The sequence below is a fragment of the Tursiops truncatus genome, chromosome 17 (assembly GCF_011762595.2).
Source record: "Tursiops truncatus isolate mTurTru1 chromosome 17, mTurTru1.mat.Y, whole genome shotgun sequence".
Taxonomy (NCBI): domain Eukaryota; kingdom Metazoa; phylum Chordata; class Mammalia; order Artiodactyla; family Delphinidae; genus Tursiops; species Tursiops truncatus.
Window position 1 is genome coordinate 62657659 of NC_047050.1, and position 16066 is coordinate 62673724.

At 45.0% G+C, this 16066-nt stretch overlaps 2 protein-coding genes and 1 long non-coding RNA gene across 11 annotated transcripts in view; 1 reads left to right on the top strand and 2 right to left on the bottom strand.

Annotated features, from left to right (window-relative positions):
* Positions 1-3911, bottom strand: part of ATAD2 (ATPase family AAA domain containing 2) — a 71796-nt gene extending 67885 nt beyond the window's left edge. The window contains exons 1-2 of one of the 2 annotated variants that reach the window (XM_019932044.3): positions 3621-3745; positions 2924-3095 (exon numbers count right to left, since the gene is read on the bottom strand). Coding sequence is in view for 1 of the 2 variants with exons in the window: in XM_019932043.3 (XP_019787602.2) it covers positions 3621-3788 (168 nt within the window). In the remaining variant the exon portion in view is untranslated. Of the gene's footprint in view, positions 1-2923; positions 3096-3620 lie in introns of both variants that reach the window. The other variant, XM_019932043.3, reaches the window with a different exon arrangement.
* An 8750-nt stretch (positions 3912-12661) lies between these two features.
* LOC109549436 (uncharacterized) lies at positions 12662-14554 on the bottom strand. The gene is made up of 2 exons (XR_002175716.3): positions 14318-14554; positions 12662-14114 (listed from the first exon to the last, which is right to left on the bottom strand). It is a non-coding gene; the product is annotated as an uncharacterized lncRNA (long non-coding RNA).
* Positions 14555-14935: 381 nt separating this feature from the next.
* The window catches only part of NTAQ1 (N-terminal glutamine amidase 1), a 209103-nt gene continuing 207972 nt past the window's right edge, over positions 14936-16066 (top strand). For all 8 annotated transcript variants that reach the window (XM_073794721.1, XM_073794719.1, XM_019932040.3 and 5 more), the window contains exon 1: positions 14936-15264. In XM_073794721.1, coding sequence (XP_073650822.1) covers positions 15176-15264 — 89 coding nt within the window. In that variant the 5' untranslated portion in view covers positions 14936-15175. The remainder of the gene's footprint in view (positions 15265-16066) is intronic.

A 16066-nucleotide genomic window follows, 5' to 3' on the forward strand; every position in this document is an offset into this window, starting at 1 on the left:
AAAAAAAAAGTAAAATGTGAAAATGTGGTTAATAAATAGGTAACTGTAGGTATCTTCAGAACTTGAAGGTCAGCCTCCAAGATTAGATGAAGAAAAATGCAAGTTAATGAATTAATATGAATAAATCCAACCATCTTTAAAAGGAACCTACTCTAAGAAATGCTGTCAATAAATGTGTGAATGAGACAAGGAAATACCCAAATACAATGAGGGTGGATCAAGGAGTTAAGTTTCTGAAATGCATGATTGATGTAAAAAAGCAAGCTATAATCAAATCAAATGTATTGAATGTAAAGAACCCTAATTAGGAAATATTCCAATCACAAAGGTATGTTTCATTTTTGGTATTGGTGGACTTTGTCAGCATGAATACATTACCCCTGAAGACCCAATCCCACGCTCACTAAATAACACCCTGATTACAATTTGTTCTACGGAGGATTTGAGAGAGGAGTACTATGTCTCAAAAAGATATAATCCCTACTGGAAACCCTAGTCTGGAAAAGAATCTTTTCAACCCTACAACAACCAGGTGAGTGCTGATTGCTCAACCACCACATACCACTGATACAGCAAGACAAACAACAACAAAATATTTATTATGCACCTACTATGCTCTAGGTGCTAGGAATAACAGCTGAACAAAAGGTCAAAATCCAAACCCCTATGGAGTTACATTCTGATTTGGGGAGAGATAAAAATATTTTAGAAGTAGGAAATTATAGGATATTTAGAAGGTGGTAAGTGCTGGGGACCATAAAACAGAGCAAAGGGGCCTGTCAATGAGTGGTTTGCAATGTTAAACAGGGTGGTTAGGATAAGCATCATTGAAAAGGTGAAACTTTAGCTAACACTTGAAAGAGACTGTTTCATAGGTTCTCCTAGGTAGGACTCGCAGCTCTATTGCTTACTATAATGGTGAATTGAGCAACTTATTTAAGTCTCTGTGCCTCAGTCCTCTTACCTGCAAAACAAAGATAATCGCACCTACCTTATAAGGTTATGAGGATCGAGTTAATGTTTGTAAAATTCTTGGAACACATTAAGCACTACGAGTTCTGAGGCTTTTTTTATTTTTTAATTAAAAAAAATGTAAAAGGTAAAGGAATAGCTCATGCAGATATCCAGGGAAAGAGTATTCCCAAAAGAAAGCAGAGCAACTGCAAAGGCCCTGGGATTCAAGAAGCAGCTAGGCCAGAGAGGGTAGAACAGACTGGGTTTTGCAAAAGGGAGAATGGAAGAGGATGTCATCATAAAGAGAAGGGGGCAAGGAGGTACAGGGCTGCTTCTCAACTTTTAAACTTTTACTCTTAGATAGGGATTTCTGAGCAGAGGAGTGATCAACTGTTTGACTTTTTACAAGATCACTCTGTAAGCTATACTGCGAACTGACTTTCAAGGGAGGAGGGCATTACATATAAGGGTGGTAAACAGGGAGGCTAGTCAAGAATTTATTTTAATAATCCATGGGAATTCCCTGGCGGTCCAGTGGTTAGGACTCGGAGCTTTCACTGTCAGGGCCCGGGTTCAATCCCTGGTCGGGAAACTAAGATCCCACAAGCCACAGTGCTAGATCAAAACAAACAAAACCAAAACAAACCAAAACACACACACAAAAACCAAAACACTATATTAATAATCCAGGCAAAAGATGATGGCTTGAACCAGCATGGCAACAATGGAGCAGCTGAGACGTGGTCGGATTCTGAAAAAATTCTGAAAGTAAAGCCAACAGAATCTGCTAATATGAACGGAGAGAAGAGTTAAGGATGATTCTAAGGTTTTTAGCTTGAGGAACTTAAAAAATGGAGTGGCCATTAAAATCGACTGTGGTCTCAACAGCTGACAATGACTGAGTCCTAACTATCAGCCAAGTGTTCAGGTAACCTCCTTACATGCCTGATCACATTAATTCTCACTACCCTTGTGGTGGGTATCACCCCCTTTTAAGCATAGAAACCTGCTGATATTGGTAAACTGATATTCATAACTAACAGTTGTTTTTTAAATTAATTTTTTATTGAAGTATAGTTGATTTACAATGTTGTGTTAATTACTGCTGTACAGCAAAGTGACTCAGTTATACATACATATATGTATATATATATACACACACACATACATTCTTTTTCATATTCTTTTCCATTATGGCTTATCACAGGAAGAAGTAACAGTTGTTTTAAGCACCTATGTTTCTTAACCAGTATTCAATGCATCATTACAGTCCCAGGAACTAGCTTTGTCCTGAAGATAATAAACACTCAAATATTTACTGAAATAATTAGCTGTTTCTGAACATAGGTTAGTGAGTCGAGTGACTGAGTTTATTGAAGAAGTGTCCAGCCTCCCCAGATCTCTTAACAACTTCTGCCTGTGATTGAGAAACAGATCCTAAAAGTCAGGAAATTGTTTTTTCAATTCAGAATCACAATTTCAGAGACTGACTGGACCATTTCATTCCCCTCAGTAGAGGAACAACTCGTATAGGGCCTCTACAAAAGACACCACTAATTTCCTATCGCGATCTCTCTCTTACCTGTGGTTTGTCCCTCTCTCCCACCACAGGTTACCTCCCCTTGGCCTCTCATTCTGACTTCCCAGTTCTAACCCTCTCTCTGGTCCTAGTTTTCCCACCCCCATGACTACCCTCCCTTCAACAGAACTAGACTACTTCCTGCTGCCTTAACTTTACTAACGTTGCTTCCTCAATTTCTCTAACCTTTTGTTAGCGCTGTCTCCTCCACCTGTGTCTCTTTCAGCAGCTGGGGTGGGGAGGTGAAGGGAGGAGAAGCACTTTTTTCAGGAAGACCTGCACCTCCTTGGAAACCTACAGACCTTGCTTATAACCGTAGCATGAAATAACAGAAAGGGAAAGGTGGTGGCGGCAGAGAATCCAAGTTCCAATTTTCGATCTACCACTTACTGGTTAGCTTCTTGAGTCTGTTTTTTCATCTGTAAGAGCCATATCGTAACTATCCATTCTCATGGAGCTGTTATGAGGCTTAAGTGAAGAAGACGTACATGAAACGTTGCTCTCCATCTCTCTACGTTATGCAACCTGGTATTATTCACTGCGTTCTGGTTACCGAACCCCTCTGGATCGTAAATGAAGGTCAGGGAACCTGAGTTACAACCTTTCTATCCCCCGCGGCCCCTAAAACACTTGTTATGCATACAGGAAGCGCTCAGTAAATGCGTGTGGCTCGCGATCGCTGCAAACCTAGGGCGGGAGCCCGGGCGACTGGACAGGGAGGTGTGTGAGGTCGGGGGCGGGGCAGCCCCAAACCGAGATTCGGCCTCCAGCTGCACTTCGAATGCGGAGGGCTCCGGTTTCCTCTCGAGTAAAAGTGGGTGGTAACGCACCGCTCACCCTCCCGCAGTCAGTCCATCTCTCCACCCGACCCACACCCCTCCGGGGCTCGGATCTTGAGAAGCCTTCCATTTTACTTGTCCTCGACCCTACTCCTCCCAACCTACCTCCCTCTCCTTCCTCTACCCCCAGCCAACTGTCACCCGGACCGCCCGCCCACCCACCCCACCATCCTGGGCCCCACCGGGCAAAGGGCCGCCGGCAGTCCCCAGGTCCGGCCCCGAGGGGCCCGCTCCAGGCCGGTACTCACGCCCGCGGCGGCCACGGTGACGGCGGACTGCTCAGCGGCGCCGGCCGAGCGGAGCCGCCTCCGGCCGATCTGCTCCAGGCTCAGGAACTCGCTGGACAGGTCCAGAGAGTCCGTGGCCGAGGCGGCGGGGTGGCTGTGCAGCTCTAGGCTGCTGCGGAGGACCACCATCTTCTCTCCTTCCTCGCCCGGGCGTCCGCGGCGGGAGACGAACCCGGCGGCGGGAGACGAACCCGATGCCAAGCGACAGCCGCTCAGGCTCTTCCGCGCTCCGAATTCTGGCGCCACAAGCTCCGCGCCGACGGCCGCAGCGCGCGCGCCCGGAATCCCTCCGCCGCCTGTCCCTCCCACGTCGCCACCCTATCACGGCGGGCTCGAAACTTCCCTCCCATCTGTAGAGCAAAGGACTTTGGGCCGAACTTGAAGAGAATCCACACCGACAGGGTAGAGGACCCGAGCGGATAGTGACGTGAGACCACTCTCTCCTTTTTCTTAGATAGTGCCGGCTCGCAGAGCTCGGCGGAGGGAGACGGCAGGTAGTGGCGCGCGTCCCGTTTGGAATTTTGGCGCTTGGACGCCGTAGGGGGAAGGGAGGCTCCCGGACGCTGTGATTGGCTGGCGGGGCCTGGCGGCTCCTCCCCGCTGCTCCCGACACCTGCCTTCGGCTTCCCGCCACGCGGGATTCAAATGCGAATTGCAGAGTCCTTAACTGGAGTGGGAGAAAGCACTTGGCTTTTGACAGGTCTTGACTTTGATTCTTAAGAGCTTAACCCAAACAAGTTAAGAAAAAGAGAGATAAAAGAGAGCGGGCAGAGTATTATAGTTAAAGCGCAGGTTCTGTACCTAGAGCCAACAGATCCCGCGATCTTGAGCAAATGATTCACCTCGCCGGGTCTTAATTTCCTAATCTGTGTATTAACTCTAATTACAATACCTGAGGTTCTAAGATTTTATTATACCTTAGAACCGTGTCTACACATAAATGTTTGCCAACATTACAGAATTACAGAAGATGGCTTCTCTAAAAAATTAAAACAGTTAACGTGACTACTTTGAAAGAGATAGCAACATGCTGAATGATCAGAATGTGAGAGGAGCCCTACTGAAACAAACAAAAGCTATTTATTGATTTGGATAACCACATTTCCTTAATTCGACATGATTGAGCATCAGTTATGTGCCAGGCAGTATTCTAAGCACTGGGGATGCAGCTGTGAACAAAGAGAGCAAAAATGCCCTCAGGGAACTTAAATTCTGGTAAAAGGAGAAAGACAACAAACTAAATGATACGTTTGTTAAAAGTTAGTAAGTGTTAACAGAGAAATATAGAGTAGGGAAGGTGAAGGGAAGCGTGCAGTTTTAAACGGCGATTAGGGAAGGTCTCACGAAGTGTAAACAAAGACCTAAAGCAGGTTAGGTATATCTGGGAGAAGAGAGATGCATGCAGAGGGAAGGAGAGGACAGTGGGCCTACGAGATCAAAGAGGAAAAAGCTGCTAGGAGCCGATCCTGCAAGGCCTCAGCTTTCAGGCTTTTGCTTTTTATTATGAGATGAAAAGACATCACAGGGTTTTGAACAGAGGAGTGACTTATTCTGACTTTTTGAAAGAATCCGTCTGGCTGCTGCATGGAGAATGTAATATTGGGGACAAACTTATGCTTAAAAAAAATTGTTGTTAATCTGAAATTCAACTTTAACTGGTTGTCCTGTATTTTTATTTGCTAAATCTGGCAACTCTAGTTAGGAGGCCACTACAATTATCCAGGCAAGCGATGACGTGACACAGACCAGTATGAGAGCTGTGGAGGTAATGAGAAATGGTCAAATACTAGGTATTTTTGGAAGAAAGAGCACATAAATTTGCTAATTAATTGGATTTAGGCATGAGGGAAAGAGAAGAGTCAAAGATGACTCCAATATTTGGTTGCTTGTTTGTTTGCTCGAGCTAATGGCAAGATGGAGCTGTACCTAACTTAGAGAAGGCTCTGGCTAAAGCAAGTTTGGAGGGAATATCAGGAATTCCTTTCCATGCACATTTAAGATACAGAAGTTACTATATATTCAGCACTTAAAATTTGGTCTTTTAAGAGTTTAAAAAAATTATATTTACCACAGCATTATTTATAATGTCAAAAAGCTGAAAACAACTTGAATGTCCCTCAGTGGGACCTTAAGAAGAATAGTCATTAAAAATTATGATGCAACTCTGTGTTAATTTAATTATATAGAAAGTTGTGCATAGTGCATTGTAACTTGTTAAGAATGTACAAAGAAATAGATACCATACAGTTATATCTTTGTTTAAAAAAAAGTATATGTGTATACTTGCATCGGAAAAACCCCCAAAGAAACTACAACAAAATGTTAATGTTTAATTTATAGATGGTAATAGTATGGTTGTTGTGTAGTTTCTCTGTACTTTTCTCAATTTTTCTGTTTTTTTTTTTTTTTTTGCACTAAATATGTATTACTTTTACAATAGGGAAAAGAAAGCTTTAAGATGATTGTTTAGGGGGATGGTGGTGGTGGGATGAATTGGGAGATTGGGACTGACATATATGCACCAATATGTATAAAATTGATAACTAATAAGAACCTGCTGTATAAAAAATAAATAAAATAAAATTCAAAAAAAAAAAAGAAATATATGTGTATACTTGCATCGGAAAAGCCCCCAAAGAAACTACAACAAAATGTTAATGGTTAATTTCTGGATGGTAATAGTATGGTTGTTGTGTAGTTTCTCTGTACTTTTCTCAATTTTTCTGATTTTTTTTTTTTGCATTGAATATGTATTACTTTTACAATAGGGAAAAGAAAGCTTTAAGATGATTGCTTAGGGGGATGGTAGTGGTGGGATGAATTGGGAGATTGGGACTGACATATATGCACCAATATGTATAAAATTGATAAATAATAAGAAACTGCTATATAAAAAAATAAAATTCAAATATATATATAAAAAGATTGTTTACCCAATATAAATGAAAGCAGAAAGAACAATATTTAAAGTAGCATAGTGGGCTTCCCTGGTGGTGCAGTGGTTGAGAGTCCGCCTGCCGATGCAGGGGACACTGGTTCGTGCCCCAGTCCAGGAAGATCCCACATGCCGCGGAACAGCTGGGCCCGTGAGCCATGGCCGCTGAGCCTGCGCATCCGGAGCCTGTGCTCCGCAACGGGAGAGGCCACAACAGTGACAGGCCCGCGTACTGCAAAAAAAATAAAAATAAAATAAAGTAACATAGTCTACCATTATGGTATGTCCACTTTTCTTTATGCATCTTATACATCGATAAACATTTATGGAAAGAACTTCCACCCAAAAGGCATATACATTTGTGATTTTGTTATATATTACCAAATTGACCTCCACAGAAGTTATAGCTGTCATTCTAGTTTTTAGGGGTTTTTTTTTTAGAGTATTAGAAATATAATATCTTTTTTTTAAACATCTTTATTGGAGTATAATTGCTGTACAATGGTGTGTTCGTTTCTGCTTTATAACAAAGTGAATCAGTTACACATATATATATGTTCCCATATAGTTTTTTTTTAATAAGCAAAGAAATAGAAATTTCAGAACACCAAGAGATGGAGCCAGCCAAATGGTTTTCTTTGTTCCTTTACTCTCTCTCCAACAACATTAAGAATTACCATACTTGCTTCAGCCTTTAGTTGATGTAGTGGGTTGATCTGTGTACCCCAACAGGATACGTCCAAGTCCTAAACTCTGGTGTCTGTAAACATGACCTAATTTGAAATAGGGCCTTTGCAGATGTAATTAGGGTCTTGAAATGATATCATCCTGGATATACGGTGGACCCTAAATCCAAGTCTGGTGTCATAAGAGAAAGGAGAGGAAGATCTGACACACAGACTCACAGAGAAGAAGGTCATGTGAAGATGGAGGCAGAAATTGCAGTGATGCATCTGTAAGCCAAGGACCACCAAGGATTGCCAGCAACCACTAGAAGCTCGGAGAGAAGTATGGAACATTCTCCCTCAGAACCTCCAGAAGGAACCAGCCCTGCTGACACCTTGATTTCAGGCTTCTGGCCTCCTGAACTGTGAGAGAATAAATTTCTGTGTGCGTGTGTGTGTGTGTGCATGTGCACGCATGTGTGTGTGGTGGGGGGGGAGGTTTAAGTCACCCAATTTGTGGTAATTTGTTACAGCAGCCTTAGGAACTTATAGAATTGGTCTGGAATTGGTCTTTGGCAGGTCATTTCTTTCTTTTGCTGAAGCCTTAGCTATTGTCGACAGGAATGTCTTGATGTAGGAAAAGAGGGGCAGTGGAAACTGAAGTTCTTTCCCGTACTCCCTGACTTCCTAAAGAGGGTCAAGTGTTCTTACCTCACATGTGACAGAAAAGAGGCCTGAAGTAAGAGCTAATCATAATTCATTATCTCATTTGAGATGAGGTCATAGGTGGGTCCCTTTCTGTTTAGTAACAAAAATAGAAAGTAAACATCAGTTTGAACAGGGATTTCTTTCAAGAATGTGGTATATCTGACCTTACTTAAATTTGATAGCTAATCTCATTGATTTCACATGAAAGAGGAGAAAATCATTAATCCCATGGAGGTGGGGGTCATAGTTGACATTTTCCATTTTTTAGCTACTCCAAATTTAAACAGACACCTCTCCTACCTGAGAGATTTTCTCTTTGAGTGGGTTTGGGTTAGGCAGGGCCCACCTCCTTCAGTGGAAATCCAACAGGGACGGATACTTCCTTTCCCTGTTAATCTGGCAACTAGGGCTCAGGCATGTTACCTCATCTCAATCAGTAGGTTGCTCCCACCTGGGACGTGCATTACGTCTTAAAGAAGTGACCCAAAGATGCAGGGGCAGAGATTATTCTTGGTGGCAGCAGCAGAGGGTACAGAGGCAGGGGCATTTAATGGTGGCATTCTCACCATCTGATTTTTGGATTGTTGGAGCATTTTATCAGTGTGACCTGGCTGTGCTTCCTCCCCTCCAAGTCCTACCCAGCCTCCCTCATCCCCATTCTTCTAGTAAATTTGACTTCCTGTTTAAGTTAGCCAGAGATGGTTTCTGTTTTTTTTTTTTTGCGGTATGCGGGCCTCTCACTGTTGTGGCCTCTCCCGTTGCGGAGCACAGGCTCCAGACGGGCAGGCTCAGCGGCCACGGCTCACGGGCCTAGCCGCTCCACGGCATATGGGATCTTCCCAGACCGGGGCACGAACCCATGTCCCCTGCATCGGCAAGGCGGACTCTCAACCACTGCGCCACCAGGGAAGCCCGGTTTCTGTTGTTTACAGTCAAGAACTCTATCTGGTATAGAGGCTTCAGGTCAGAAAAGGGAATTGTACCAGTGGTTTCCTTTTTTGTTTATTTTGTTTTGGTAGCATGCGGGATCTTAGTTCCCTGACGAGGGATCAAACATGTGCCCCTGGCAGTTGAGGTGTGGAATCTTAACCACTGGACCAGAGGTCCCTTACCAGTGGTTTCCTATAATGGACACTGCCATGTCAGACAGATACCCCTATCAGATTTGGAGGATGGAGGACCAGAAGAGGGGGTATGTTGGCACAGGAAGTGAGCCAAGAAGACACATCACAATTTTATGATGTGGTTTTCAGAGTTTCCCTCTTTTTCAGCCTCCCCTGAATATACTTCAATTTCTCAATTTTCCCATGTAAGGTGTGGTGCACAGCCCTCAGTCTAATACCACAGGCATGGGCCCTGGGACTATTGCCTCCCTCCCACTGCATTCTAAGTAAGATTAGTAATAATCGTATTGCGCTCCAACCCAGCCCAACTCCCCACCCTCAATGATGAGGTGCTTCCCCCGCCCACCCCGCCCCAGAGCTCACATAGCACATTGCTGCCTTAGCATTTACTGCTTTATGTTGAAGTTATCCCTTTAACACGGGAAAGTAGTAATCAGATAAGTGCAAAATAAAATAACAATGGGAATGCCAGGTTTTTTGCCTATATTTTTGTTTTTTAATAACAATGTGATATTGAGGTATACGCTTGTTTCTTAAAAGCAGTATAGCAACATGTATCAAGAGAACTGGAAAATATTTAAAACCTTAGGCCCAGGAATTCCACTTCTAGGACTCCCTCCAAACACAAATAATTAGAGGCATGGACCAAGATTTATGTACAAAGATGTTGACTGCAGCTTTATTTATAATAGTAGGATCTGAAAACAAACTAAATGTACAACAGTAGGGGAAAAGTTAAGTGAGCAATAGTCTGTCTATGTAGCTTTTTATACTGATGTTGATAAACTTGACTTTTTAGAAATGTTTTATTAAAAAATTTGTTATTAGAAAGTAACCCATGTGAAAAATTCAAGCAGTACAGAAATGTAAAAAATAAAGGTACAAGTCACTCTGTGTGATTGCCATGAGGAAAAAGAAGTTTTCTCTTTCTGCTAGGGTTGTCAAGCCTGGAAAGTACGAAATGGGGCTGCCAGCAGCCATCCTCCCACAGCAAGAAGTGAAGTGACCTCAGAATGAAGCCAAGCACTGAGAAGCAGACAGAGGGGAGAGCAAGAATGCCTGGGGAAGTGAGTTCTGCTTCTGGTCCCTTGAGACCCTGGTTTCTGCAGCTCATCCTTTAACTGTGAGGGCCACTTCAGTGTCCTTCCTGTTCAATGGGCTAGTAAACAGCCTCTCTTCCCTTGACTTTTAACTGATTGAGTCATGACTAGTATAACTGGGACAGCTGCTTTGTGGGAATCAAATTATACTGTTTGTGCTATAATCCTATTCTAACGATCAAATAATTCTTCCAGCAGCATGAAATGAGGTCCATTTGGCATGAAGTGGGCTTGGCAAACCAGTAGAAGCCTCTAAATAATCACCTTTTTTTCATGGTCACAAATCATCCTGGGACTAGACCTCAAGTTCATCAGGGTATACTGTCTGGAATATATGTATTTTTCCTTTTATGAAACTGAAGACAGCAACTATTCATATTTAGTCTTATGTTATCTCTTCCAACATATTTTCTCAAAGATCCTTAAGAAAGGCTTTGGGGTCATAATCTAAAGCACTATCCGTATGCTAGAATGTAACTCATTTGAGTCTAAAGATTTTTAACCCATTTAAGGCAACTTGGTGATTTCTACCACCGCACCTATCTTGGCTTTTAATTTCTTCTTACTGCTATTTTCTTTGTTCTTTACAGCTTGAGGATCATTTTCTTTGATAGAAAATGCAAGCAAAATAGACAGACATTGGGTATTTCTGTGTTCTTTCAGTTGTCTGATCATTATCGTATCATGTGGTCTCAAGCAGTGGGAATATCTTTTTCTTCTAGCTCTTGATATTGAGCATAAAATACCCCCTCCCCCAATAAAAAATAAAAGCCCTTTTTGCTATTAAACCTGACTGTATTGTGTGCTATAGACTTCCTGAATCTCCCCTTTCACATCCATGGCCCTTTTTAATATTTTCCTTTGTTATGTGTTCCTCCTCCAAACCCCTGCCCTTTAACATCCTGATTTCACTGGGTGTTGGCTGTGTGAGTATCTCTTATTTCTTCCACAGCCAGATCACTGGGATTTGTAGGTCAGAATCTGGGTCTATGCACCTCCTACTCCTCTGAAACCATATCCTTTTAATAGCCTTTACCATGAAATTGTACGTATTTAAAAAATATGATCTATTTTTTCCAATTTAAAGAGTAATTCCTGCTTATGAGACAAAGTTTAGAAGCATAAAGAAAGCACATTATGGCAGAGACTGCTGGCTCTCTCAATATTCATTCCCTCCTTCTGCTTGACATACTCAGATGTTAGCTGGGCTGCCCAAAATAAACCCTACATTTCCTGATCTCCCTTGCACCTGGGTGTGACCTTGTGGCTATCTTTTAGGCAGTGGAATGTGAGCAGAAGTGATGTGTACAACTTGTGGATTTTGTTCTTAAACCTTCCGCTCCTGCTTTTTCCTGATTTTGCTGGCCAGCATGCAATTATAGCAGATATGGTGGTGAGCATTCTTGAAATATGTGGACCAGGGCAACACCCTAGATATGGCTTTCCATCCAAATCTCAGGAGCCTGGGTAACAGACACTGTGGAGACACTACATCAGCTCTGGAATGTAAATGTTCAGGGTGTTATATGAGAAATGCATTTGTATCTCATTTAAACCACTACATTTTTGAGTTTCTTTGTGACAGTAACTTCACCTGTATCCTAATAAAATAAAGTCATTAATTCAACAAGGATTTATCCCAGTCACAGTGCTTATACTCTGTTCACAGAGAAATATAATAATAATCATAACTGCAAAACTCTGTAGTTGTTTACTACATAGGGTACTTCTGTTGTGCCAGGTACTGTGCTTTTTGCACAGATTAGTTTATTTAATGCTCGCTACAGCTTCATTAGGTAGACACTCGACTTTTATTACTCTCATTTTACAAAGAAACTGACACACAGAAAGGTTGGTGACTTGTCCAAGGTCATACAGGATAGTAAGTAGCTGAGAAAGGATTTGAGCTAGAGTCTCTGACTCTGGAGCTATTATTTTGTCTCACCAAGACAAGACTGTGTCATGGAACTGCTCATGGCAGAGGTAGAGTCAAGTTGAGTTACTTAAGATGATAATAGTATTGAAGACATATGACTAAAAAGTCATGACAAAACAGAAAAAAAAAAAAGCTGTGCAAAAATGGAAGGCAGCAATGAATTTTCCCTGGGAAAAGCTGCAAGTAAGGAAAGTGAAAGAGCACACATTAGATAGAAGATATGTATACCTTTTGCAAAGTTTTAGTGTGTCTGAGGAGTAGTAAGACACTCAGTGACAGAAGTATATGGTATATTGGAGATAATGGAGTGAAATTATACCATAAATTGTTGTTGCTAACATTTTTTTTTTAATTAAAAAAAAACCTATTTATTTGACTGTGCCGGGTCTTAGTTGCAGCAGGCGGGCTCCTTAGTTGCGGCATGAGAACTCTTAGTTGCAGCATGCATGTGGGATCTAGTTCCCTGACCAGGGATCGAACCCGGGCCCCCTGCATTGGGAACGCGGAGTCTTGACCACTGCGCCACCAGGGAAGTCCCAGCTAACATTTATTATTATGTGTCAGCACATATTCTAACTGCTTTATATACATAAATTTAGTCAACCCTCATAACAACCCTATGAGGTAGGTGTTATTATCATTAACTTCATTTTAGATGAAGAAATTGAGGCATAAAGAGGTGAAGTAATTTTGCCCAAGGTCACACAAATAGTAAGTAGTAGAACCTACCTAGTTTGGCTTCAAAGTCCTGCAGTAGTCTGGGTCCAATAAGAAGAAACCACATGGTAGGTTAAACAAGAGAATTTGAATGTCAAGAATTAACTATGATAAAAGTGAACTGTAAGATAAAAGGAAACTATATGGTAACTAGGGCTGAGGGAGAGTATGCAAGGACAAATTTGAGAGGGGTCTGGATCTCGTTGGAGAAAGCAAGGGTTGGCTACCAGACAGCAGAGAAGTTTGCTGGTTTAGCCAGGCTGCAGGCAGTCTGGAGTTGCTAGGCAGACGGCAGAGAAGCGGGTGGAGGCGAGCAATCACCAACTGGCCCTGTGGGGAACCATGGGAATCTGGGAGCCAGCAGGGACAGAAGGCCTTCAAGAGGCCTGGGGGGAATACTGGGGTGGGGGGCGGAAGGACTGCTCAGTGTGTGACCCTGACCCCCAAAAGTCTTGCTGAAGGACAATGGGCAGGTGGTTGCCTGCAGGCCTCGCAGGGCTCTGGTTTCTGTGTCAAGAGGGCTGCATACAGGTTATTGCCAGGCTGAAGCTGCAAGGTTGCAGAAGGACCGAGTTTGGGTCTGTGGCTGGAGCGGACCCCACTGGATGTTTTCATGACCACACTCCTTCCTCTGGTCCGGTCTCTCCTAACCACACTCCTAACTCTGGTCAGGTCCCAGAAACTGCAGGAAGCTTCTTCCTCCAGCGAACTTAACTGAGAAGGCTTAACATCGTGCTCACTTTAAAGAAGAAATGCTTAAAGGAATTCAGTTTTTTATCACAGAGCCTATGTTGAAGTATGTATTTGGACCTGAGAGGCAATACACTGATAACTGACACAATGACTTATGTTCAAAGTCTTTAGGACTTTTGGGCTTTACAATTCATGAGACTGAGAGAATCTAAAAACCAATAAAATAAACTAAAAATTTAAGTTTTGATAATGGGAAATACCCTGATCAGCTATGTATGTCACTTGCAAATTTAAACATTCAGAAGGATATAAATCTAAAGTGAAAGTCCTCCATACCACTCATTAACCAGAGATAAACACTTTTTAAAAAAAAGTTTTTTCTTATTGGCTGGGTTGGGTCTTCATCGCAGCACACGTGTTTTCTGTAGTTGTGGTGCGCGGGCTTCTCACTGCAGTGGCTTCTCTTGCTGCAAAGCGCGGGATCTAGGCGCGCTCACGGGCTCTAGAGCGCAGGCTCAGGAATTGTGGCGCATGCAGCGATAAACACTTGCAACAATCTGCTGTCTTTCCTTCCAGACTGCCAGCAAATAAACAAATATATGATTAACACAAAAAGGATATCATGAGGACCCTCTCAAAACTGTTCTTACTATGTTAAAAAAATCAACATACCTTTCTGAGCCAATATATTTGGAATTAACCCCCCTCATCATCCTCTCCGCTACCCCTCCCCACCAGACTCAAACTAAACCTTTGTTTTTCACACAGAGGTCCTCTTACTTCACTTGCACACGTGGAGTCTTCCGAGTCTCATCTGCCACAGCCGGCAACAGGTTACAGGGTCTCGGACTCCTCGGAGGCTCATGAAGCACCGTTCACCAACTCCAAGCCCGCCCCTGACTCGTGTCTCAAGCGGCCAGCCGGTGACCCCCTTTTCCCCCACGCTGACTGCAACCCCGCTGTTCCCAAAACCTCCAGCAAGCCTGGCGCCGCAGCCGCTCTAGGACCACGTGCCGCCTCGCCCCGCCCCTGGCCCACCCCGCCCCGCCCCTGGCCCACCCCGCCCCGCCCCTGGCCCACCCCGCCCCGCCCCTGGCCCCACCCAACTGGGGTCTCGCCCACCAGAAACCACGCAGTCCTCCTCGCCCTGGGCTCCGCCCACTGTGAACTCACGCCGCTCACCCAACCCCGGATCCGCCTACGTTGCCCTGGCTCCACCTTCACGGGACCAGCACTGCGCGCCTCGAGCTCCGCCCACCTCGTCCCAAGTTTCGCACGCCGGGAGATTGCGTCGCTCGCCCCGCCCAGGCTCCGCCCAACAGGACATGCCCCACCAACCCAGGGCAGCGCTCGTCCGCCCACTGACCACACCCCCCCCCACTCCCGCCCCGACTCCACCCTTCCGGAATCTGCAACGCGCGTCTCAAACTTCTTGCGCGGGGATCCTTCGCGCCCGCTCGCCCAGGCTCCGCCTACCCTGCCCCAGGCCCCACCACCCGCGGACGCCACCAGCGGCCTCGAGCTCCGCCCACTCCGCCCCGCGAACCCACGTTGCGCTTAGTGCGCCGACGCCTTCGCTGAAGCCCGCCCGCGGGGCTCTTCCAGTCGGTTCGCCTCAGGCCTGTGCCGAGGCCCGCCATGGAAGGGGACGTCTCCGCCGCCGCAGCCGCCCACTACCAGCCGGCCAGTCCCCCGCGGGACGCCTGTGTCTACAACAGCTGCTACTGGTGAGGGGTAGCGGGGTCGGCTCCCGGCGTCTCCCTGGCCCGCTCGGCCGCGGCGTCGTAGCCGAGCCCCGCCTCTTCCCGGCCCCTCCCCGGGGCCGCTCTGGGCCTTGGCGGGCGAGTGTTCCGGTTTGAGGGGAGGAGGGAGCGGGGAGCGGGAGTGGCAGCCCTTGTTCCTTGAGTCGAGCGTGGGCGTTTGGGTGTGGAGGGGGCGGTATTCGCCAGGAGTGGTAGGGTCGGTGGTGCGTTACTTCTGCCCGGCTTCTTTCGCTTGGACGTTTGTCAGCAGATCTCAGGGCTTGGGCGGCCAGGAAGGGGGTTGGAGGCGGAGGGTGGACCGCAGAGAGCATTTGGAAATTATTCTGCTGAAGCCTGCGTGGTTTCACACTGATGTGAAGGTCATCTTAATTTTGGAAGAGAATGAAAGCGCAGAGATCCTACAGTAACATTACCAAGATCACCCAGCTAATAGCAGCCCGGAATCCAATTCAGTCCCTTTTGTACCAGAAACCAGGATCTGAACCGCCGTGTCGTCATTATAATAGTGGTTACATTTACACGTAGCACTTGATATATGCCAAGAATTGTTCTGAGACGTTTATGTCAACGAAGTAATGTGAGCCCCACAGTTACACGAGGAGGTCGGTACTGTTGTCCCCATTTTAAAGGTGAGCACGTTGGAGCATGGAGGGATGCAAGTAATTTGCCTAAGGCCACATAGCTTGTGAGTGAAGGAATGGGGATTTACACGCAGAGTTCGGCTCTGGAGTCCACACACTGCACCCCTGTCCTAGGCCACCTCTGT